The sequence below is a fragment of the Varanus komodoensis genome, unplaced genomic scaffold (genome assembly GCF_004798865.1).
Source record: "Varanus komodoensis strain SLA01 unplaced genomic scaffold, ASM479886v1 scaffold18_3, whole genome shotgun sequence".
In the NCBI taxonomy this organism is placed as follows: Eukaryota; Metazoa; Chordata; class Lepidosauria; order Squamata; family Varanidae; genus Varanus; species Varanus komodoensis.
This window is the reverse complement of record NW_025335549.1, coordinates 11280389-11307037: the sequence shown is the minus strand read 5'-3', so window position 1 is coordinate 11307037 and position 26649 is coordinate 11280389. Positions and strand designations below refer to the sequence as shown.

Here is a 26649-nt window from a genome sequence, read left to right as displayed (position 1 = left end):
GTAAGTAAGTGGGAAATTAATTCAACAGTTTAATCTAGAGCTAATAACAGTTGCAAGCTCTGAAAGAGATTGCTACAGCAGGGAGTTAATTAACAGCTTATTCCCTATTTGATAAAAGTAATCCACTCTAATTCCAGTGTAATTTACCTCAATGTAATATAAAACCACAAGCTGCTTCTGGTGCTGGCAATAATTAGCCTTGTCCTATGACCATGTTGTCAATGAAATTCAGCAGTATATCCTGTTGTTGTTGTTGTAGTTAGCTGTTACCATAAGTCGGAGATACACTCTGAAATCTTCTAAATGGATGTGCCCCCATTGTTGGTTTCCACTTGCGATTTGGGCTTGCGTCTCCTTTGATAGCTCAATGCAGGATTCAAGACTCCCACCCTGATTCTAACCAGGGTTGACTCTGCTTAGCTTCCAAGAATAGGCCAGATCAGGCATGTCAGGCTATCAAATACCATGTGCTACAGGGATGTCACTGTTGTGGGACATTCGTATAGCTCGTGCCGTGCTTGTCTTCACCAAGCATGCGGCTGATCCCAGTTGTAGGGTTTTCCTCACGGATGCTGCTCCTGTCCCTGAACATCTCTGATAAGACTGGGAAAGATGTTGAAACGGAGCTCAGTAGTGCAAGGTCAGTGATGTTTTTAAAATCCTCCTGCCATAGGTATGTTCGTAGTGATTCAAGAAACATACCCAGGGTTTTCTTTTGCTCCAGCTTACTTTCATTCAAGGCTGTTAACACCTGACTGCTTTAATGTGTCCAAACTATTTCCATTGCTTCTTCCTATCGCAGATAACTATCAGTCTTGGCTGCACGGCATTCTCTTGCTGCCTTCGTCTGGTCTACTCTTATGACCCTTGTCCCTTGATAAATGTGCTAAGTGTGAACATGGGTACCCTTGATGGCCTTAATCATAATTCTGAATGATGCTTCGCACTCTGTATCTCATTGACACCATAGAAGGATAGACATTATCCTATCCACTTATATGTTAACAAGGGTGAAATGTTGTTATGATTCCTTTAAATATTGGTTTCCATCACGAATTTCCTGGCCCAAGCATCTTCTGTCTCTCTAATGGATTTCCTTTTCATTTCTAGAAAGATAATAATGAATTGGAATGGTTTCTATCAAAAAGCATTTTTTAAAAACAAACGTAGTGGAGAGCAGGCTTAGACTCCATTGTATGCACACTAACCTGGAGTAAGTCCTGTGGAACTCGAGGAAGCTTACTTCTGAGTAGGCAGGTAGAGGACTGCAGCGGTATTAATGTGACAGATTTGCTGGTGGGATGTTGCCCAGTTCCCTGGCTCAGAGCAGTGGTTTTCCATTGGCAATGCATCTTTCCTTTTGCGTTTCAGGTAGTTCCGTTGGTGTGGCTGAGCCATGGATGTGATGCTTACATAACACAGGGGCAACATAAAAGGGTACTTTGTACAGAGTCGTATCCGTCGTCCTTCTTGCATTGTTAGCACTGACTTGCAGCAGGGCCTCTTCAGCATTTGCAGCAGGAGATTTTTCAGCCCTAACTAGAGATGTCCGGGACCGAACGATGCTCTGCCAGAAGCTCCGGGCCATAACATGTGAGCCTGCCAAGCTGAAGGCAGCGTAGGCTGTATTCTGGCCTGTGAAGAGTTTGATAGCTGCCCCTTTTTTGTGGCCTGACCCAGGGAGGCACTGAGCCTGAGCCAACCCACAGTGGGCCAGGAAGCCTGGTTAGCTGGGGACTAAGGGGTCGCAAATGGACCTTGCTTGCTCTGTTCTTGTACCTCTGTACACACGGGAAGCTGCCTTATGCTGCACCAGGCCGTCCATCTATCTAGCTCAGTGTAAACCATTCTGCCTGGCAGAGGTTCCCCCATATTTGAGGAAGGGGCTCTTGCTTTTTTCCCTTCTCCCATGTTGCAAAAGTGGGAATGAACCCACATGGCCTGTCCTGTAGTATGAACTCATTTGGGTGGTCTTAGGAGCTCAGCTTCCAGGCTTATAAGGCATCCTGATAGGCATGTCATAGGGTTTAGTATCTTGGGTTTGCCATGTTGTCCAGACCTGCATCACACAAGAATCCCAGGGATAACTCGGGTTTCTAAAAAGCACCTTGGCAAGGGCAGCAAGAGATCTTTGCTGCTTTACCCAAGAAGCTGCTAAGCAAGTACCTCTGACAACCAGCGCAGTGTCCGAGCAGCTTTCCCTCACTCTGCCCCACTGCTGCGCTACTCTTGTTTCTATTTTTATTCTATTATGGTTATTGTGAACCGTCCCAAGACATCTGTGTTGGGACGGTAGACAAACGTTTTAAATAAAATAAAATAATAAATAAATGTGACCCATCGTCTCCTGGGTGGATTGTGGAGTAGGGTGCTTTTGAAGCCACATTTCCGCAGTCTGGCTTCATGTGTCATGTGAACCCAAGCAGTATTACCCAGGTGTTGGGTAGAATGTGATTAGAAAAACTGCATGAAATTTAAGCTACCCCTGTCTATTCTCCTAGACCCTCCCAGTGCAAGTGTTATTCAAAGCTGGGCTGTAAGCCAACAATTGTGACCAGTATAATTTGCAGACATTTTAAAGTTTCTGAAATCACTTCTGTGAAATAAGAGACTTGGAGCCTGGGAGTAATTTCTCCTCCCGTCACCCTCACACACACCTCTCATACAAATTTTCAATTAAATAATTGACTTCCCAACTTAAAAAATACATAGATTAAAAGAAACTGCTAATTGTTTTCAAATGCACTGGCTGAGAAGACTTCTTATAGCCTAAACAATGGCTTTGATTGAAATACAATTTGGCAAGTCATTAGGCCCAATTTGTTGTTGAATCACTTTTATCATGGATAATCACTTTTATTTGGAGAATAAATGTTTAAGTAGAATTAGCAGAAGCTCATCTTATGTCTGTTTCAAATAGGAGACTCATATGATGAAATTACTTTCTGCAGTCTTTTATTTGGAAAATAAGGGTGCAACCCAGGCTTAAAACTGTAAATTCTTCTGGATTTCAGTTTTCAAGGAGTAAAGCTTTGCTTAATTGGTCTTTGGATGATAAAGTATGTCTTTCCTTCCAAAATGCCCTCCATTTCTATAAGGGCTCCAAGCAGGTCTGGCATCAGTTGGCTGCCATCTTCATTTTTGATAATGCCCTAGAAGACAACTTGACAACCTCTAGATTCTGAGTGAAAATAGCTGTTCTTATCACAACTCTTAGGCTGGCCTAAAAACACTCAGTGAGTTTCTTGGCCAAGTTGGGATCAGAACTTGGGATGAACTGCAAGTTGCCCCGCTGCTTGGTGAAAGAGCTGCACAACAGCTTAGGTGTATACGGCTTTTTATTATTTAAACCTTATTCTTGGTGTTGGTCATGCTTCTTTGTATTGGACGTTCTCTTCCAGGAAGGAGGAAAGAGGTCATTTGCTGGAGAAATCTCTCTTTGCACTTCAGTTTCAGACTGTGTCTTCTTGCCTACACAGAGGCAACCTGATAAGCTACTAAAACGCTTCAGACAACACAAAGAACATCACTTGCTCATTTTGATGTGCTTTGCGCTTTTCTCAGAATATATGAAGCAAAGTGTACTTTTGATCCTCTCTTGCTCTCGCTTCCACTCTCTCAAAAGAAAGTCTTCTGTTGAGTTTAGAACCCTCAAGATACAATTTATTTATTCATTCGTGGCCTCTCAGCCTTTCTTTACTAACCAGCCACGTAGGATAGTTATTTCTCAGAGGCAAAGCCCATCTATCCAGAAGTTAGAACAATTAACACAAAGGCATATTTTATATGAGAGTATCTTTTAATACAAGGATATATTTTATTTAGAAACAAACACCGACAAACACACTGTCAGTAAACAAAAGATGATTTAGGTTAAGATATTTGGGGAGAATGCCAGATAAAGGATGGCTTTTGTTTGATGACCAAATGCGTCGCTTTCTGATTTGCTTCCAATGTATGCATGGATCTCCTGTACGCACAACCTGCTTCATTCATTCCAATGGAAGGAACTGGTCCATGCACTAAAGAAGTCGTATGTTAGTGGGTCCCAAGTGACCTGAACTGCACTTCTTGGAAACGGCACCTTTGTTAATGACCAGGTTTTACACTTCTCCAAATTCTGCACAATGCTTCAATGCATTTTTAAGCCTCTAAAGCATATCAAGGTATTTCAGATCAAAAAAGAAAACATTTATATTACTTTTTCTTCAGCCAGAAAAGCTCCCAAATCGGGTTTACAGATTAATACAGGTTTGCAGTCTAAAGAGGCATAACATGAAAGGAAAAGAAGAGGAGATGGGCAGAGGAAAAAAGTTACAGAATCGTCAGGCAGGAGGAGGCCATCTAAGTCACTGCGTTCAACTCCCTGTTGAGTTCAGGAATCCAGTTTAATGCATTCCTGCCAGAGGACTGCCAAGTTGCTGCTTGAATATCTCTAGAAACCGTGTGCTCACAGCTTCCCTAGGCTTTGGATCATGATGGCCCGCAAGAGGAGGTAAACGCAGCCCTGAAAGGTTGCCCACCTGTGTTCTAGCCCTGGGGAGAGAAGTTGAGTTTCTCTTTACTGGTCCTTTTTGGCTCTTGACTTCTAAAAGTTCCACTGAAAGGCAGCGGAGCACCAGCGGCAACAAAACGCTCCTCCCTGGATCGTTCTGCTCTCTGGCTGTTAGTGTTTACTTAGGCAAAGGTGCTTACATTGACGTCTCTGTGCCAGATGGCCTAATCCCATGACAGCCCCATCTAAAATATAATATATAAGCATATGTATCAATAATTTAGCCTCCATGGCATAAATCAGTCACATGGTCTGTTTCAGCAGATGGGGAATGCCCTTTGATTTTCATACTAATAACCTAATTCATAAAACATTATTTTGCTGATTTCCATATCATGTTCGTGTGCATTAGAAGGGAAAGTGCCAAGTGTGCTCCTTTCCTGGCATCCTTAAGTTGCAGTTGACATTAAAAAGGGACACATGCAATGAGATACCTACAGCCACAGTGACTGCATTGTGGAGACAATCCTTTCACATCCCGGGGCCTTCCGGAACTTTTGAAACATGCGCCTTCAGGTTCCGGGAGCCCACGGGTGAGTTTTCATGACATTTATGGATAGAGAAACATGCCCATGAACTCACATGGCCTTGTTGTTCTGCAGTGTTTAAGGTCTTCTTCAAATCTGCTCTATCATGCACTGAAATCCATCTTTAGCCATGCACTGAAAACAAATTGGTTGCATCTGTGAGTGAGTCTGTCCTCCACATCCTTCCAACTACTCAGCCAGCAAGGAGACCAGTGGGTCTTGGCAATAGAAGATCTGTATAGTTCTAATCCCTTGTCACCACGGTGGAGAATTACGAAACTCCTGTGAGGGTGTATAAGCACCTCTTTGAGTTAATTATGGCTTCCAAGGTGATGGGGATAATCTGCATCCACCTGAGGAACTCTGGGAAATGAGAGGTGATCACTGCAAGCAGCAGAGATGTCTGGCTTCAACTGACCAGCTCAAGATAGTGGCTCATGTCAATAAATCTATATTTCCTCCTCCTCATTCTATACCACACAATGGATGGCAAGGATTCTCCAGTGGTAGTAAAACCATCCTAAGACGCCTTGGTAAGAGGATGGTATAGAATTTAAAAAATAATTTAATAATAATAAATTAATTAAATAACAGTGACCTGCAAAGTGTGTGCAATGTTTCTATTCCTCATTGAGACTAACATAATGTATACCTGGGATAAATGTTTGCTAGTTGCATTTGAAGAAAAGTAGGAGAACATGAGTGGTAGGTGTCCATCCACCAAGGAATGAGAGAAAGTGAAGAGTTCTTGGACAGAATAGTGGAATTGCAAGACCAGTGAGAAGCACCAGGAATGAAAGAGCAACAGCAGGTGGAAGCAGATATGGAAAATGCTGACTTGAGGGAAGCCAATGAAGAGGAAACTCCCTGGAGAAGAGTAACAGGAGCAGAAGAATCAGAAGACACTCTGTTCCACTGGAATCCCTAGGGCTAAGTAACCACTTTCAGCCACTGGAGGAAGAGATCCAAAGATAGACTGCTGAAGAAGAATTATAAGGGCCCTGTGCAATGGGTAACAAGTTGTAGAGAATGGTTCACTAAGAAGAAAAGAAGAGTAGTAATTGTGGGAGACTTGCATGGGATTGAAGGCCAGGTGTGTCTCAATGACCCATGGGCTTACCAGGTATGCCATCACCCAGGGATTAGAACTGTGACTGAAACATTGCCAAAGTTCCTAAAGCCCCCAGACACCTATCCGTTTCTTCTAATCTACATGGGAACAGATGATACTGCCAAATGGAGTAAATCACATCAGATTTTGAAGCTCTGGAAAGGAAAGTCAAGAAGTTTGGGGGCCAGATGTTTTTCTCATCCTTCCTCCCAGTTCTTGGAAGAGGAATAGCAAGGGAAAGAAAATTCTCCAGGTGAGCCAAGGTGGTCCTGATGGGAGAGATTCAGATTCTGGAAGCACAGTCCAAGGGGAGAAATGATGGTGCTCTTCAAATACTTGTAGGAAAGATGAAAAGGCCACAATCTCTTCTCAATGATCACTATATTAGTGATATCCTACACACAGCCTGTTCTTCCACTTGTGACATCTTGCCCCTGGACTGACAGCTGTCTAGGGGTGGCAAGCATCTCTTTATTTGCTCTGAATGGGAATGAGCTTTTGCAAAGTGCAATAAAGCAAAGCACAATACAATGAGGTATGCCTATAGGGGAGGCAAATATTAGATTGGGGGAGCACGCTGAGATTGGGTGGTGTGATTGATTGATTGATCGATCGATCGATAGACAGGCGGGTATATCCATTTAACTCCTACTTTCCTCCTGGCTACCTCAAGGCAGCATATACTGTTCTGTCTACCACCTTCCACTCTGTCCTTTCAACGATGCTCTGAAATAGTTAGACTGAAGGAGAGCATGCTATTGTAAATGGCCAAGACCGCTTTAGCTGTGGGTTGGTACAGAACAGCAATAAATTCATGCAGTGGGACTCGTATGCTTCCTTTTGCACCCATCGCCATCACGTAACCTAAAAAGGTGCTTCACACACACACAGGTCTAATCCCTTGTAGCCAAATTCTTAGAAGGCTTTTTGTTTGGTTCCTAAACTTTTTTGTATGGTACATGTTAAAGTTTTGCAGAAGCTATTAAAAAAAAAACCAAAAAACAAAAACTTCAAATAAAAGGGAGTTCATTTCGGCCATGATATCGCTCTAGAATTGAAGCATTATAGAAAAGCTAAACAATGCCAAATGGATTTGGCCGAGATCAAAGCCAAATCTATTTGTTCGCTTTCATCTTCAGTGTTCCATTTCCTAGGAGTATGACCTTAGTCAAACATCTATTAAAGTTAGCTTTTTGATCTCTCCCCTCTGCCAGCCCCCTTTTTCAGAAAAAAAGAGCAGGGTGGAACTCAATCTTGAAAAATTTCCTTCCAAAGACAATCATGTGATTGTGTTTTTAATGTTCCACCAGCATCTAAGTAAATAGGATTCTCCAGTATATGTGATAGAACGCCGTTTAAATGGCACAATCATTTTTGTGTCTTGAGACAAGAATCAAAAAGAAGCATTCTTCAGAAGCTGTTAACTGGAACAAGACATTCCCCCTTAGGTCATTGGAAACCTGTTAGCTGGTCAATCTCCAGCCTGTTTTGGTCCTTTGATAAAGAAAAAAGAAAAGAAAATGTCCTGTAATTTGATAACAGGTAGCTATTTGTTTGTAACATTGTTTCCTCTTCATCAGTCAAAGCTGACTGAGGGTTAATCAGGAAAAAGGTTCATTTACTACTAGATTAGGAGTCCTGTAGTCAGGTTTCAGCATCTCTGGGGAGACAGGGGCTACCCACTCATCATTCTTTCCCCACAAAATTATGGGTGAGTTGTTAAACCATTCCTAAATTTGTATTTATCCCTTTTTAGTATTATCTGTCATTTCTGTAACAGACTTTGAATGTGCAGCTTTTAACCTTTAAATAAAATATTATTTAATTTAATAAAATAAAGATTGTTGTTTTATCAACTTTTCGTCCAAAAGTTACACCTAAAACCATATATATTATGAAGCACTTTTGAAAATAAAATAAGAAACTGTCCAACCATATTGTGTCAGCTTATAAGCATCCCAGTTTCAAGTACTCATCTTCAAAAACAGTCCCAGGAGGCAGCTGGTATGTCCTACTGGGCCTCTAGTCTGTTCTGGATGATGCTAAACACCTTCTCACCTGCAACTTCCTTCTGCAGTGATTATGTGATTTCTTTTTCCAGTGAGGAATCCAAGATAGCTTTCATAGTCTTCCTCACGGCAACCCTGATAAGCAGGTTAAGGTGAGAGTCAGTATGGCCCAACGTTAGCCAGTGAGCTCCATAGCTAAGGAGGAACTAGAAGCTGGCTCTCCCAAGGCCCAGTCACACAGTGCCTCCTAGATGCCTTGGCCATCGTGGCCAAAGGGCAAGGATGGCGAAAGGTTCAGTGCAGCAGCATCCGGGGAACCATCATTGCCTTTGCTGCTGCAGCCTGCTGAATTTGTTCTCTTGCTACACATCTCTTTCCCTTTCTTCTTCCTTCCATCCCCCTCCTCTGACTCCAAATTTGGATTGGAAGCTCCTTGCAGTAGAGACCTTTGATGCTGACCTGTGGTTCTGCTTATCACTCTATTTATTTCTTTATCTGTTGATGAACATGCCAGATGAAGTTCTTCTGCATGGACTCTGCTGATGTGCAAAGGAACTGTGATGGCGCTAGCAGACACTTTCATTTCTTTATTGCTTTTAATATCCTTTGGATCCGTTCCATTGAATTTATGAGTGTCGCATTTCAGAATTTGCTTCTTTTTCAGTAATCTCCTTAAAATCTATGAGACTATATTCAGTGAAAATAGCAGATCAGAAGTTCTAGCAACCATCGGCTCTAAAAAGATGAAGGGATTGGAATATCTTATCTCCCATTCAGAAGGTCCCAAGCTAATTTAAAATATTTATAACCCTTCAGTACAGAGTATTATAAGAAATAATCCTCATAAGATTTAGTGTTGTTGTGTTCCTTTTTGAAAGAGAAAGACAAATTGGCTTATATTAAGACTGGCAAAGTTAAACTTTAGCCCAACAATGCCGTACATACTCTGTGGACATGGTTTTTCTAAACTTGGATTAAATGCAGAGTTCAGTGGTTCAGAATTTAAAATCAGTTTCTGATATGCGTGTAACATGAAAGTATGACGTGATCTATGCCTATGTGACGCATCTATAAATCAAAATCAGCATCTCCTTCTGTATACACCTGCCCATCCCCTAAGATCCTTGTCTGAGATCCTTCTTTGGGAGCCCTCTTCGAAGGAAATCAGAAGAATGGCTACCCGGAGAAGGGCCTTTTCTGTGGTGGTACCCTGGCTCTGGAACCTTCTCCCCAGAGAGGCGTGCCTGGCACTGATACTTTATTCATTTTGGTGCCAGACCAAAACCTTTTCATTTTTCCTGAATGTTAAGGATTAATGTGATTTTTAATATTGTTTTTATTATAGATATTTATATTCTATCTTGTATGCTGCCACTATACTGTTTTGTATTGCCCCTGAGATGTTTGAATAGGATGGGATAGAAATGCTCCAAATAAATATGTATTGCAATTCTTCTAGGATGCTTTGTTTCTGGTAAAAAAACAGTGCAGGGTCTTAAAATGGAATTTTAGGAGGTGGTGTTCATATATATTCACAGTGATACCACTGGGACAACCCTTTGGTTCAGGGATCCAGGGACCATCTCAGAAGAAGCAGAGGGCCCAAGGAAGCAGGGCTAGTTTGCTAGATTTTGAAGGAAATGAATTAGTACATATTAGCTTTTAAACTGGATCCCCTCACAAACTGAAAAACATCAAGTTAGCTGATCCCGATAGTATCCATCCTAGAGTTCCCAAATAAGCATGAAATTGCTGACCTTCTTACCAAAATATTTAACATGTCAACCAAAATCAGAAGATTGGATAATGGACAATGTAACACCAATTTCTAAAATGGGATCTAGGGGGGATTTGGAAAATTGCAGGCCAGTTAGCTCAACATCTGCTCTGGGTAAACGGCTTGAAAGCATTATTAAAGATAGAATCAGTAAGCACATGGAGGGAGAAGCCTTGCTGGAAAAAAAATCAGCATGGCTTCCACAAGGGGGAGACTTGTCTCATTCATTTATATGAGTTCTTTGAGAATGTCAGTAAGAGCATAGACAAGGGGCTTGCTGTTGGGCTTGGAGAAGAGAGGTTCTTGATCCGTCAGATCTCCAGGTCTCTCGACTTCTACCTCCAGCAGAGTGAAGAGAGTTCACATATAAAGAGACCTATAACTGACTGAGCCATGCTGTGAACTTCAGGCCCTTTTCTCTGTGCACATGCATAAGATTGTGCCTTCACATGGACACAGAAGCTGATCAGGTGTTCAGTATGGTTTGAGAAGAATGGGAAGTTTTAAAAAAGCCCAGTTCTGCCTGGCTCCTGCAGGCAGGGCGGAGGGTGAATAATGACTTCAAGATTGGAGCCATTCTTGCAACAGGTGTCAATTTGCTAGGATTGTGCCTTTAAATGGGTTTTGCTTATTTCAGTTCTCCAGTGTTGGTGGCTGAGCCATACTGGGGCCCAGTCTTGCAGTGTTGAAGTGCAAGTCCTGAGGAGCCCTTGCGTGGGAACACTTTCCGCTTCTTCTGGATCTCAAAGACTGGTCTTGTTGTCAGCATGTCATCTATCTTCTCTTTCTTCTGGAGGCATCCCCCTTTTATTCTCACAACCAGCTTGTGAGATAAGTTAAAGCCAAGCTGGTTGGGAACAATGACAGTTGTAGTCCAGGATTTCTGGAGGATGCCAAGGTGGGGAAGACTAGGGTAAGCTAAGGTGTGTGCGTGGTGTGCACATTTTTCTCATCTATGTCCACCCCTCTAACCTGGATAACTGAGCTCATGCCCTCCAGATGTTTTAGATTTCAGCTCCCACAAGCCCTGACCATGGCTGCACGATCTGGGGATGCTGACGATTGCAGCTGTAGAAAGCTTTGGCTGTGGGGCAGTACAGAGATGGAGATGGGGCTGGAGATAAAGCGGTGGTGGTGGTGATGATAGTTAAAAATCTGGAGGGCACCAGCTTTCTCAACTCTGTTCTGCATGCATGTGTCATACATTTACTCCGGAGCAAGTCCTGCTGTGCTCCGTGGATTTTGCTGCGACGGCAATTTATATCGGATTGCCACCTCTACCTAACTGTAAAGGGAGCTCCAAGAGTAACATTCTTTTGCGGACAAAAATGTCTTTCAGTCAAGCAGGTTGCCTTGACGGCACATGTAGAACATTACAGGACCTGGAACACGGCTGGCTTTCTGGAATGCCACCCCCCCCTTTGCCCACCCCCCGCAGGCCTTCCTCCTCCGCCTGTTTGCATTTATCTTCTGCTCCTGAGCACCAAAAGGGTCAGACAGTCAACTACACATAAGATGAAGGTTGCTGGAGTGGAGCTCACTAAAAGTATTAAGTATTACAATCCTGACAAATTCCCATAGCCGAGACTCTAAAAGGAGCAGAGAATGTCATGAAATCAATCAACCATCAGAAACCGGGCCTCTGAGAAGAAAGGGAAGGGAAAATCCAATCTTACCCAGCCTGTTCCTTTTTAACTCTGATTCTGAGGCTTCCTTTCAATCATTTAACATATAAAAAGGGTTCTTTTTCTTTTCAGAAAACAGTATCAGCATATCTAGGGTTTAGTTAATAATGTTATTGCTTAACTGATTTAGCTTCTTATCATGGTAATATTTAGATATGTGCATGGATGGGAATGTACGACGTTCAAAGGGCACGTCGAAGGATATTCTCCAAGAGCTGAGGCCAAAATCTCAAAACCTTGTGGAGCTTCAGAAGCTCCTCACTGATGCTGCAACCTTATTAGTGGCTGCTTTTCTTTTGGTGGCCGCATCCTGGCATCCATCAGGATGCCCTCTTCATGAGCTTTATTCAAGATGCACAAAACACAGTTGCCGTCTTGGGCAAGAGAATGAAAGCTAGAATGAGATGTCCCTTTAAAACTTTCTCTCTAGCACCCTGCATGTTAGCCCCCAAAGCACCAGGATTTAAGAAAGATGCAGAAACATTAGAAAGGGTCCAGAGGAGGGCAACAAAAATGATCCAGGGTTTGGAAACGCCTTGAGAAGAGAAGACTGAGGGGGGAGATGATATCCCTCTGTAAGTACCTCAAAGGCTGTCACAAAGAGGAAGGTCAAGATCTCTCCTTGCTGATGCCAGAGTGTAGGACACGGAATAATTCATTCAAGCTGTGACAACCCAGATTCAGGCTGGACATCAGGAAAAGCTTCCTCACTGTCAGAGCAATACGGCAGTGGAACCAGCTGCCCGGAGAGGTGGTGGGCTCTCCCACACCAGAGACATTCAAGGGAAAACTGGGCAGTCCTCTGAGCGGGATGGTGGGACTTGGTGTCCTGCAACAGCAGGGGCTTGGACCCGGTGGCCTTCATAGCCCCTTCCAACTCTACTATTTTATGATTCTATATAATGCACTATTTAGGATTTTCCCATTCAGTTCAGCAGAGGAGTGCGCATTTCAACAAAACCTCTCCACTCCATTGAAATGAATGGAGAAACCAACTGTGCCAAAGTTCTGAATGCACTTCTAGTATTAAGTAGTGTGTGTGTGTGTGTGTCCATATCCGTGCATACATAGACAAATAGGGCTTGAGGAACCATCTTTACACTGAGAGCTCCTTTCTTTGGGGCCAGCCTCCCAAGGCCTGCGTGCTGGTAGTTGATGGGATCTTGCAAAAGTGGGAACATGCAAACCAAAAAGTATCTGGGGAAAGTTAAAGAGTGCCAGGGCACAACAATAGCCTTCATCTCATACACGCAACTTCATTCATCAGCATCCACTCTTAACTTACGCATCCCTTCTCATAAGACACACAGTCGATAACAACAAGCATCCATTCACGTGCACCCTCCCCTCTACGCACATTCACCCATTCACATGAACACAAGAGACCCAAGTTCAATGCCCCGCTCACCCAGGAGGCTCAGTGGATGATCTTGGGCGGGTTACCATCGCTCTGCTTTGGGGCTCGCACCAGATCCCAGACCCAAAGCAGAAATTAAGCTTTAGAACCATCTGAAATGCTCCTGAAATCTGTTGTGGAGCTGACTTTTCCCTCCTCTCTTTTCAGTTTGGTATCACATATTAACATTTCATGGTGCCAGATGTTTCGGAACATCATTCTTGACCCGCAACAGCTTTGAATGCCAATATCACACACAGGTGATATGTACACCACAAATGACACATTTCAGCATGGAAACAACAGCAGAGCCCGGCTGATGATTTTTGTTTGCTTTCTCCCCCACCCACCACCCGCTTTGGAATGTTGTTCATTGCAAGTGGTGGTGGTCTGTTAATTTAATTAAATGTTTGTTGTCGTTGTTTTAATATGACAGACTGTACGGCAGCACTGTGGCTTGCCATGCAATTTTAATTAATTGCACACCTCAGGATTTGATTACACTCAGCTCCTCTTTATTTAATGTAGTCATTCACAGTTTTGACAGAAGAGCATTCCAGCTAATGCAGAAGAATGGGTACCATCCAGCCCATTCTGAGCAACAGAAGCGACTCGTGAGAGAGCCATGCTAAATTCACATGTGCACACCCAATGGTGCAGGGGTACAATTTGCACTTCAGTCGCTCATCAGGACAGTCACGTGGGCCATGCCCCCAATTACAGCATGAAAATGCAGCCAGCTCTACCTGCCCATCTCCACTGGGAGTGGGTCTTCTGTAAAGCTCAATGGCCCATCCAAGGCCAAGCCAAGCCAAAGGACCCTGCATTAAAACAGGTGGTGGAATAGAAGTCCAACAGGGGTGGCAGGTGCGATCATTGCTCGTGTTCCCAGCGAGTACCGACATGGTGTCCTCGGACACCGTGGCTCCACAACAGCTCTGGTCTTATGCCAGACCAAGCAATGGCTGTGGGACGCATGGATTCCTCCCCGCAACATCCTTTGGAAGCCACCCTCCTTGGCTGCTGGGTCTGGGCACTGATGGAAGAGTTGACACTGTTGTCGCACCACTGTTGTCAATTGCTTTGTGGCCAATTGCAATGGAGCATTTTTTTTCCTCTGTGGATAATACAAGGTATGGGATGCCATAGGGAATCTAGATTGGGGTGGTTGAGGGCTACAGCTATATGGCTGTCATTCCCACCAATGACCAGCCATTATTTTACCCCTGTTTTGACACTTTTTTATTTTCAGGGGGCAAATTTGGGAAAATCATACACATGGCGTGTGCATGTGCACACAAACACAGTGGGAAAACCAGAGCAGTGGCTTAATTTTTCTCACATGGCGTTTTTCGCACAGCTGCTGTTTTAAGTTCTTCTCTCTCACACAACCCACTGAGCTGTAGGCTTAGGAAAAAAGCCCCTCTTTTTTTGCCAATAGCCCCACTCCCATTGTGATGATGATGGGGATGATGATAACCTGAAGTACTGTGTAATTTGATATGGAGACTCACCTATAACCCCAATGTGTAAATATCAGATGGCATTTAATCCTTTACTCTGTGTTTAAACCACCTTTTAAAAAACCCCTTGTCGCGATTGACATTAATTAAATCTTTAGCTTTGCTGTTGCCTCACGCTATCAAGTTGTCTCCAACTTTTGGTGATCCTAAGCATGGATGTGCTTCAAAGCCTTCTGCTCGTGACAGCCCTGCTCAGCTCTTGCAAACTCAAAGTTGTGTCTTTCTTTACCGAATCAACCCATCTCACACGCTGTCACCCTCTCATTCTCCTGCCTTTCCCCAGCGTGATGGTCTTCTTCAGTAAATCTTGCCTTCTCCTGATATGCCCAATGTGTGACAGTGTCCATTTCTTCATGACTCCCAAGAAGGCCTCCCTGGATCTCTCTGTCAGTCCAGGGGATTCACAAAGCTGTCCTTAGCGCCATGTTCCCATCACATCATTTTTTCTTCCGGTCAGCCTTCCTCACTGTTCAGCTTTCACACCCATACATAGTGATCAGGAATACAGTGGCTGGATGACCTTGGAATTAGACTCCAGCGAAACATCCTTAAGCTTGATGATCTTTTCTACTTCCTTCATTACTGCTCTTCCAAGTCTCGGTCTTCTTCCAATTTCTTGACTGCAGTCTCCCTTTGAGTTGATGATTGAACCTACATATGCAAAACCTTTCATATTTCTTTCTTGCTGGCATTAAAGTTGCATCGTTCTTCTGCAGTCATAACATTTGTTCCTTTTATGTTCCTCTGCAGTCCTGCCTTTGCACTTTCTTCTCTCACTTTCATCAGGAGTCCTTTCAATTCACTGCTACTTTCTGCTAGTATTATGGAATCATCTGCATATCTTTAATTATTTATGTATCTTCCGCTTTCTTTATGATGGGTTCTATTTACAGATCAAACAGATGTTGTTGTTGTCATACACTGTCAAGTCATCTCCGACTTACGGTGATCTTATGAATGAAAGCTCTCCAAAATGTCCTTAGTTCTTCAGCTCAGCCCTTGCTAGGCAGCGGCTTCCTTTACGGAGTCAAGCCATCTCTTACTTGGTTCTCCTTCTGCATGATTGTCTTTAGCATGATTGTCTTCCCCAGGGAGTGTTGCCTTCTTATGAAGTGTCCCAACTACGACAGCCGCAGTTTTGTCTTTTGAGCTTCCTGGGAAAATTCTGACTTCATTTGATCTGGACCCACTCTGTCTTTCTTTCAGTCCACAGTATTCGCAAAGCTCTCCTCCAGCACCATGTTTCAAATGCATCAGTTTTCTTCCTGTCAGCAATTCACCATCCAGCTTTTATAACCAGACAGAGTGATTAACAATACATAGTCTGAGGATTTTGGCCTTGGTCTCCAGTGAAATATCTTTGCATTTGATTATCTTTCTAGTTCCTGCATTGCTGCCGTTCCAAGTCTCAGTCTTCTTCTAATTTCTTGGTGGCCGTCTCCAACTGAATTGATGACTGATCCAAGAAATACAAAATCTTTGACAATTTGAATTTTCTAATTATCGACAGTAAAGTTCTCTAATACTTATGTAGTTTTTCTTCTCAATATTCATCTGCAGGCCTGCTTTTGTTCTTCCTTCGCTTTCAGTGGGAGTCATTTTAATTCATTGTGGCTTTCTGCCATTAGTATTGCATCTAATGTGTATTCCACCCTTTTTCAGTCGTGCCTCTGATCCTAATGCAGCTTTCTTTATGACATGTTCTGCATACGAATGGAACAAATAGGGAGATGAAATACACCCTCGTCTGACACCTTTTCCTATATGCATCCATTCAGTTTCTCTATATTCGGTCCTAACAGTAGCTTCTTATCCACAATACAAGTTACATTTCAGCTGAGACACACCCATTTCTTTCAAGACCATCCATAGCTTTTTGTGACCCCAAAAGGCTCTGTGGTAGTTTATATAGCATAAACTCATTGTCTCCTGAAATTATTTGATATTCTTCAGTAGCCAACAAATAATTTCACTATGATCTCTAGTGCCTCTTTTCAGAATCCAGCTTGAATGTCAGGCATTCCTTGTTTCATAAAGGGTGATATTCCGTGTTGACCTTCCTTGACCATCACTGTGCTTGCAAGAGAAGATAGTGCGATAGTTCTGTGATTACAGCACTGTTATCATACTGAGGTGCTATTTGCTTCCTCTCTCTTTCTAACAACACTTGAATGTGGTTTGTTTTTATCGTTTTGATCCGATTTTCATTTTACCGTTGGTTTTTGTCAAAATAGCAATATTTATGGTTTATGTTATGACTGAAGCAGGGAATCAATCAAAAGTTTATGTTAAGGTCTGTTTACACCTTCCTTAGCAGCTTTCTCAGAAAGTAGTAAATGCCACATTTTTAAAGACTTTAACAAGTTAGAGCACTTCTTGCTTTATTGAGTTACTGCTGTTCTGTGTACTAAGTGCATTGTGCCAAAATGTTTCTATTGGGGGAGAGATTTATATAAATATGTTGAATACAAATACATAATATATGTGTCAAAGGGAAAATCAGTCACACACAGCTGCCCCAGTCTAATTTTAGACAAACCATGCCCCTTAGAGTCTTCTAATCTTAGCTAGCTGGACCACTGCAGAAAGAAAAGGGGATGGGCTTCTTTTTGCTCTCCCCTGAAAATTCAGTGGTCTCCAACATTTGAGCACAATTGGCGTTTTGAGGGAGAATTGTGGGTGCTTTTACAGAATGGCTACCATGGTGAGCCAGATCAGCCACCAAACACTCATTTCTTAGAAAGCAAGCTGAGGAGGTAAAATGCAAGGCAGAAGTGAGGTTCCAGCTCCAACAGACAAAACTGCACCCTTCAAAACTGAATGAAGGCAGCTCCAAAGGATGACGCTTTGCTTTGCCGCATGCTGGCCACCCAGCCTGAAGTGTCTCATTCTGTCTAATCTTGGAAGCTGAGCAAGGTCAGGCCTGGTTGAAATATGGATGTGTGGCTCAAAATGTTGTGAATCACCCACAGAGCTTTGCCTACAGGTGGTATAAAAATATAATTTAGAAGAGTTAAAAACATCTTTTAAGAGAATAAGAAGGGGTTAGGAACAAGGCAGGCACCAAGAGGGGCATCTGTTGATACGCTGGAGGCTGCAGGGTGGATCATTATGCTTGTATGTTAACTACATAGAAACATAGAAAACAGAGCGAGTCAGAAGGGGTCTCCCAGGCCATCTAGTCTGACCTCCGGCACCAGCCGGCTCCGCTCACGACATGCAGGGTTAGCTTTCCTCAGGTGGAGTCCCTTCCCTGTCTTGTGGGTCTCCATGGCGACAGCTTTGGTGTTGCCCAGTTGGGTCTGGCCAAACTTTTAATTTCTTGCAATGGTCCAGAGGCCAACATAGTAGAGGTTAGAGACATTGCGGGAAATGAAGGGCAAGACTAGCTTTGATTGCTTGCTGCTGCTCACAGTGGTAGGCCAGAAAAATGAATTCAGGAGAGCCCTGAACTCTGCCCAAGAATACCAGTTGCAAACACAGGTCCTACCAGTCCGTTCTTTCCCATCACAGACTAGCTGAAGGGAAACATACAGTATTTGGTAATTTTGTTTAATGCAGTTTTTCTGTCTATTTTTCTGGCCAGGTCTAACGGCTGCTGCCATGGCTGAAGCAATGAAACTGCAGAAGATGAAGCTGATGGCCATGAATAGCATCCATGGAAGTGGGAGTCAGAACGGAACCGAATCGGAGAATGAGGAACTCAATTCCAATGCAGGTAAGGCAAGTCTTAAGCATGACTTTCTTGTGTGTGATAGAGACACACTTCTGGCTATTTATGGTTTGCCCATTGGCCAAATGAAATCCTTCCATTGTCACTGTGTTGCCATTTGGGTTGTAAACAGCCTAGAATGGCCATTTTATGAGAGACTCACACCAGATTGCAGAGCTGAAATTGGCCATTTGCCTCTCATACCGCAATTCAAAAATCATAATAATAGGTAAGAAATCATCCATCATGGTTAGAAAAATTCTACACGCAATGGAGGGTTTGGTGCAGATGGAGTTTGGGAGTGTTTTCCTTTTTTGACAAATGTTGGCCTTGTTTTATTTGGGCAAAAGGAGGCCTAAATGCTTAGCCTTGAGGGAAAGGATTGTTCATCAGACTATCTTCACATGGTAATCATAATAATTAGCATGTTTCAAGTACTCCATGTTTTGCGTTTATCATTCCAGGGATGCACAGGGCAGTCCCCTAAAGTAGACCTGCATCGTTGTCCTCAGTTTGCAGGTGGGATGCTGAGATTTGGAAGAATATGGCTTTCTTGTTTAGGGATATATCCTGCTGGCCCGCAAGTCAGCTTACCTCCTTAGCTTTTACAGGGTTGCGTCACGATATCCCGAGGAACATGGGCAGGAGGATGTTGTTTGTGGGCCTCCCATGGGCAGCTGGTTGGCCACTGGGTGGCCTAGATGGGTGTGATCTGCGATGGCTTTTCTTATGGTCTTATGACCACAGCCCTGGCTCAGTCTTGGCTTGTTGGAGGCCCTTTAGGGATATTACGGGTGGCCTCCCTTGGCTACATGAAGGACTTCGGCTCGTGTACTTGGCCTTCATGGTCCTCCAGCTGTCCGAATTCTTAAAACACAGCCGTTGCCTCCTGGTCTTCTCTTGCAAAGCTGATCTTTACAAACATGGTACATTATGTAGTATAACTGTTCTTGTGCTGGGTGGGTTGCATTCTTATCTCCCTAAACATGGAATTTTATTTTACTCGTTCATTCAATATATGGATCGCCCTATATCTGAAGTTCTCAGTGCAAGCAGACATAATAAAAACAAATCTGATAAAACTGAAGATTAGGCAGTAGGAAGCAGACCATTCAGTGTGCTCCATTCTTATCTCTGCAATCTGGTTTCTTGAGTGCAGAGATCTTTACTATACGGAGGAGCATTCAGTAATGCGACAAATGCCCCCCATCCCCCACTCCACTTATTTGGACAACTTTCAGGATAGTTTGTAACCTAGGATGAGATTTTTGGTACAGAGTGGCCTTCAGGGTCTGATTTCAGAGGTCAGGTTGGACACCTTGAAAGAGGAAGTTCCAAGGAGGTGGATCGGCCAGGTGGGCCTTTGAAAATGTGTTTGTTTTTGTTTGTTTTAATTCCTATACACTACCCTTCCTCCAGAGGAGAACTGAACAGTATGCATTACTAATGAAACAAGTGCCAATAAAACAGCAGTGCAATCCTGCTATCATAATCAAACAGTTAAGAATACAATAACAGTCTAATGAACAAGCCAGGCGACAAATACTTTTGTAAACCAAGAGCTATTTGTTTTGCGTTTAGAAATATTCACAGTTAGGCTAATCATCGAGATCTGATGTGGTGTAGCAGCAAGAACGCTGGATGGGGACTTAAGAGATCCAGGACAGGAAGCCCATGGGGTGACTTTGGCCTGATCTCCCATTCTCAGCCCAAGCTACCTCAGCAGAACGTTGGGAGGTGGAAGGGAGAGGAGGAGGAAGGGGACCTTGTAAGCCACCTTGGGTCCTTGCAGGAGAAAAGCAGGATATAAATATCCTAAAGGAATAAATCATGCCTGTCCTGAGAGGGAGATCCACAAACAGAGAGCTGCCCTGAGAACGCTCACTGAGCAAAAGGAGCCTCAAATTTGCTCATCAGCCATTTGTAGTCTTCCCCACCATGAGCAGAGAGAGAGTATCTCTGTTCAAGTGGTAGTAATTCTTCTGTATTTTAGCGTGTGCAAATATTATGCAAATCTGCGTCCTCTTTTTTGCAATTCCTAAATAATTGCCCTAAAAGGCTTTCATACAGGATACCTGAGATCCTTTAAGTGAAGCTGAATCTAGGACCTTTTGCATAAAATGTGGGATGTCTCCCATTGGGCGATGGTCCCTTGCCAGCCCTAAAGATGACTCTTAATCGCTTGGGCATCATCTTTACAGACAACCTTTGCCATTTGAGGCTGCTGCCCTGGTGAGTTGAAATTGCGAACACACATACTAATTTTGTGTGCGTGCACAAACTTTCAGCAAACGCGTGCAAGCATATGTGTGTGTGTGTGTGTGTGTGTGTGTGTGTGTGTGCAGAGACTCTTACAGTCTAAATGAGTGCTAAAAATAAATGAAATGGTATTGTAAAACAAGAATAAAAGGAGATTGAATTTTGAAAGTGACTTCTTAACAAAAGCAGAAAGTAACACAAGCACAAGCCTGGATCCACATTTATTGAGGCAAACATTTTATTTTAAGGAGACAGACCTCCAGTTTCTTTGATTCGAGGTTGTGTTTAATAGCTTCTGTAATAGCTGCAACATGACTCCGCATCTCGATTCCAGCATGAATAACAACCTGTTCGTGTTTCATTTAGCTCCAAATGAGAAATTCTGTCTTTTTATTGTTTTAGGAAATTAGTCTGCGTACTATTGCTCCTGGAACTTTATAATTAATCACTAAAGGTTATGGCTGTTGAGAGTTTGTGGGAAATCAACGCATGAACAGTTATAACTGTAGCTGTCAAATCAGAAATATTGGTTTACAGCAGTCGGGTTTGTTATTCTATTGGAGACGCACACCCACACCATGTAACAAAGAGTTTGAAGCTGTCTGTTTACTTGTAAAAATATGTGGAGAGAATCTGTTGTTTTCTTCCTGTGTTGCTACATAGTAATTTCTCCATGACAGACAGAAAATATACGCCTTTAAATCATTTTCACTCAAAATGATTGTCTCGTGGACTTTCGTGATAGCATGACTGGCGCAGGAAAGATGCTTGGAAATCTGGCTTGAATGAAATGGGATTTGCCCAGTTCCTTCTTTTCCTAGAATCCATTTGGTAAAACGGAATTAAAAACCCTTGGAGTTTCTGCAGGGATTATGTGCCTTCTGCAAGGGTCTTGCGTGCAATCCACAGCTGGCCCATGATCTGCATGTTCTGACCATCCAAGGTTGAAGCTTGGAATGCAGAAACAAATGGGATAGGTATACACCCTCTTTTCACGTTGTGCAAAGCTCTTTTCACGCTGTATTTCAAAGACGTCCTCCATTCCAAGGGCTGTGCTTCCATGCCTTGTTCAAAGATAAAAAACCATCAGAAGGAAAGGTTGGGCCTTGGAATGGCCTTTCCTGAAATATCATCTGGACAACAGGTCAGCCCATTAGTTTTCCACTGTTGTTGTTCTTGTTATGATTTTAATTTTTATTAATATTCTTGTTATATATCGATACTTCCCAGTAACTGAAGCTCGCTGGACAGTGTATAACAATGGATAAAGTGGATAAAATACAGTATAAAATATATGGTAAAAACCTCATAGCATTTCACCATGGATTTAAAACCAAATTTTAACTATTTAAACCTCTAAATCAGGTTCATGTTGACAATGCTCACTCTCCCAGTCTTATTTGGAAATGTTAAATGCCTAAACATGAAGGATAATTCATGAAACGAAATGATAGGAAAACTGGTGTCAAGCGAGCTTCAGCAGAGAGAGTATTTCTTACTTTGGGACCTCCGCAAAGAAGGCCCTTCTTCTTGCCATCAAACAAGCCTTTTAGGAGGTGGTCTTTGGAGGAAGGCCTCCGATTTTAACCACAGTGTCTGGGCAGATAATGCTTGGAAAAGGGACTCTGTCAAGTATTGCGGCTCCAAGATGTGTGGGACTTTACCTGGTGATGTCTACTGTATCTCTGTTTAAGTTATGAAAAGGCTGAAATGTATGTCTCTATCCATAAATTAGCATGTGTAGGTTTCATGCAAAAGAGTCCTGTTTTGATGAAACATATGCTCTTTTTTGGCAGTTGGTCAAGTGGTCACACTAAGGCACTGAACAGCCGAAAACAAGCAAAGAGGAGAAATTGTTTGTTTGGTTGACGACCACCCGTGTCCTTTTTATTTATGCCTTATGACTTGTAAACTGTAAGGCTGGGTCTAGTGAAAGCTCAGAAAATAGATGCCCAGCAATCTCTGGAGTTACCTCAAATTTATCACTGGCTGAATTTGGCAAACAAACACTTGCATCACTGAAATTGCATTGCAATGATGGATTTCTTCTTCCTGAAATATTATTTTTTAACATGTTTATACTGCCCAATAGCCAAAGTTCTCTATGCAGTTTACAAAGTTTAAAACCTTAAAATGCATTATTAAAAAACCAACATCGCATACATATGAACCTAGACACATGCAGACACAAACTTCTATCTATTATTTTAAATGATCAACAGTAAGAAGAATTTGAGACCTGATTAAATACATCGTAATATTCTGCCAGATGCTTGAGATAAAGTCTTAAGCTGCTGCTGTGAAGATAACAATGCCAGACCAACATTTTAAGGGTGGATAACCTAGATACTTTGGAGCTGCCTTAAAGGGTCAAACTCTCTCAACACTGCTTTAGAGAACGCTTAGCGTTGCTTCGTGGAACTGTCAGACTGGGGCAACATTCAAGGCACCATTCTAAGAACATAAGAAGTGGCCAGCCACCTGCCTGCATAAAACCTCCAAGCAGGACAGGGGTGCAATGAGTGCCCTCTAGCCCATGTTCCCCAGTACCTGGCGAGCATCAGCCGAATGCCCCTGCTACTGGACATGGAGTAAAGCCGATCATGACTTGCAGCCATAGATAGGCTCCTCCTTCGTGGATTTGTGGATAAATAAATAAAATAAATAAATTTGCCCAGTCACTTTCTAAAGCCCTCCACATTGGTGGCCATCCCCAGTGCTGCCTGGGGAATTCTGGGAGTTTTAGGTCATCTGAGCATGCCTCCAATTTTATTTATTTGCTTATTTATTTAAAACTTTTATATACTGTCCCATCACTGATGTCTCGGGACGGTTTACAACAATACCAATAAAATAAGATAAAGAGATAAACGTAGCACAGCATCCAATAATAAACATAAGAACCACAAATTAAGACAATTAATTAAAATAGTGGGGAAATAGAAAGGTTTTCACCTGGTGCTAAAAGGAAAAAAGTGTTGGCACCAAGCGAACCTCTCTGGGAGTGTGTTCCACAGTTGGGTGCCACCACAGAGAAGGCCCTCCTCTGGGTAGCCACGCTCCTGATCCCTTTCAAGGACGGCTCCCGAAGAAGGACTTCTGCCTCAGATCCCAAGGGGCGGGAGGGCACATGGGGAGGATGACACCATGAGTTGCTTTCGTTTGTTTAGTTTGAACCCCTGTGCCCAGAGAACGCCATGTAAACTTGGACATTCACTCTGATGTCAGAAAAAACCTATACGTGCCTCCAGTGGCATGTATATTACAACAATCCCCTCATCATGAAAGCCATGTAGAGAATAGGAAATGACTGGGAGCAGGGCACCAGACTGCTAAATGGGCAAGTGAGTGGATAAAATAGAGAGGGAAGTCCATGAAATAGAGATGCGTAACACTGGGGTTTGACCACAAGCAGCTGTTGTGCTTGAAGGATTCCTGGAGCTTGTAAGAAAAGAAGAATTGGCAGATAATTCTCGAGGCAAAGCTGTCTCACGGAAACCCCCAGGCAAGGAGTAAATCAGTTGATGTTGCTGGTTTGGTGGGGTTTCCAGAAGAGTTCCCATCCTTTTCCCCTGCCTGTCCCCAGAGAAATCCCCTCTCCATGCAACACTCTTGCTGAGCAAAATATCAGACAGCACAAAATGTTTTCACTGTATTTTTCAGAAGTCCAAATGTTGCTTAATTTTGTGACAGACTCAGACAATAATGAGGCAACAAAACAGCGAAGTCTGATCAAGGTCTAGTGAAAAATCTCACTTAAAAGATATATCTAGCAAAAATGTTCTCTCTTCGGTCTTTGTGTATGTGTGTGTGTGTATCCCATGTACCTGCCATGCGGGATTTTTTCTCCTCCTAAATGCAAACATCCTTCACAATCTGTTTGAAAAACCACAATACATCACTCAGAGGAATATTTAAAAGGAGCATCAGGAGGGGAGAAACTCATTGGTTTAATGGAATGCTGTCAAGAAAAATCAGCATCACAAATGACACAAGGGCAGAATTGATACTTCTGTGCTGACATGTTAAAAGAAAATCCTATGCATTATTTAGAAAACCTCGAAATCTGTCAGCAGTATGATTGCCGAGTTAGCAGAAGCTGGAGGGATGGGCCTCGGAGTTGAAAAGAAAAGGTGTAGGCACAGATCCATATTGTAACCTTTCATGTTTTACACCCACCACAAGTCCTCAGCTATTACACGGTCAGCACTTTTTCCATGCATAAAAAATATATTTTTGTAAAAAAATCCCTCTTTTAAATTCTCAAGTCAGAAAAGGTTGGTCTTTTATTCTAAAAAGCTTGTTGCCTAAGCTGTTATTTTGCTGTGAGAGTAAAGATGACAAGATCCAAAAACAGTGTGTGAGGGTCTCTTTTTCATTTCAGGCAGAAGAGCGGTTTGTGTGTGCGTGCGCATTTGCATGTGTTCAGAGGCCATATGCCTCAGTGGCTGGGGAGCATGGGTGGGTGGATACTGTTCCGCCCATGCTTATGGGTTTCTCATGGGCAAGTGGTTGGCCATTGTATGAGCAGAGTGCCAGCCCGGTGGACCTTTGAATCTTCTTATACTTAATTTAAACACTTCTATTATACGGACAATGCAGTTTTGTTCCGATGTTTATCAAAACAAATAATAGCAAAATAGAGGTATTTTGGCAATATTTTGAATTTTATTGCTGTTTTTTCCCCCCAAAAAAATGTTTCCAAAGCTTACATTGGGACTGCTCCAGTTTTCCATCCCTGGGAACTTATGTACACCCAGGTTCGGGGCTTTAAAAAATCCTTTTCATCTGTCGGGAAATCACGTGGTCCAAAGCTCTTCATAAGATGCCGGAGGTAGAGGAAACATGCCTTCACTGCAGAGGGTAGGAAAAAGGAGTGATCATGACTTGTGCTTGGGGTGGTGCTACTTGACTTCAGGTTCTGTTTGGTCCTGGTTTCAACCTTTCTGTTAGAAATCAAAAGCTTCTTTGAGAAGCTCCTCTGCAGGTTATTTCTCTTTGTGATACTCTCAACTTCTTAGCCACTCGGGCTATGCATATTTTTATGCAGAATTACAGAGTGGGTCTCCTGCCTCAATAAACTAATGGTAAACGAATAAGGGCAAGGGTAGGAAGAATAGTCTCCTTTGTGAAGGGAGCTGGGGCAATCTTTCCAGCATTTCCCTGCTGCTGAAGGTTGGGGACACGAGGGCAGGAATGGGCAATTCCTCTCTTGCTCTCAGCCCCATTTCTGCATATATCTGTGATTTTTAAAAATCCTTTCAAAGATCAATTTCTAAGGGTTCAATACCTTGCATATTTAGATAGAAACAAGCCTATATTTCCTCCCATATATGTCTTTTTCTAAACATGCATAGGATGATGCCACAAAAAACTTTTGATGCCTTTTTAGCCCTGTGCATTTGGAGAGTATGAAAGGTGATGGATAACACAAGTTTTCATTGACACATCAGGCTGGGAGGTGTAGCTTTGGTCAGTTTATGTCTGAATTTGCAAGTTTGAGTCTCTTGAGAAATCCTACATGACAGTGGCCATCAGGAGTCAGTTTTCTAGTGTTTTTGAAAAATACCGTTGAGCTTTCCATAACCGTTGCTTGACATTCCCTCTGTGCAACAACTTTAAATCAACTGAATTTCTGCTTGGAGTTTGGTGGCCACTCTAAAAATAAACATATAACTTTCTAAAGACAACCCATAAATGAAGATCTGATGCCCTGTTTTAAGTAATGCAATAAACCGGACCAACAAAAAGGATCTATGAAGAGCTTACATTATATTTACTAAATTACGTGTTGCTATTTTTCTAGCATTAAGTTAAAAATGCCATCATAGTATAAGGAGAACTGAAATTCTGAGGAGCACTTAAGACTGAATGCAGTGCAAGACATCCCTGCGATGAGGTACAAATGGGATGGGTTTTTAAAAGCAAACCTGTTTGGAATAGACTGCTTACATTCATCACCTTCCTTCCTTCCTGAACAAATTTATATCATTCAAGTACGGAGGTCTAAGACTTTACAGCTTTTTAAAGAAAGTAAACAGAAACAGAAACAGAAACAGAAACAGAGAGAGAGAGAGAGAGAGAGAGAGAGAGAG

The 26649-nt window shown here is 42.7% G+C and overlaps 1 protein-coding gene across 1 annotated transcript in view; it reads left to right on the top strand.

Annotated features, from left to right (window-relative positions):
- Positions 1-26649, top strand: part of DACH2 (dachshund family transcription factor 2) — a 265678-nt gene that overhangs the window by 154737 nt on the left and 84292 nt on the right. Inside the window, exon 4 of the mRNA XM_044427377.1 lies at positions 18170-18301. Coding sequence (XP_044283312.1) covers positions 18170-18301 — 132 coding nt within the window. The remainder of the gene's footprint in view (positions 1-18169; positions 18302-26649) is intronic.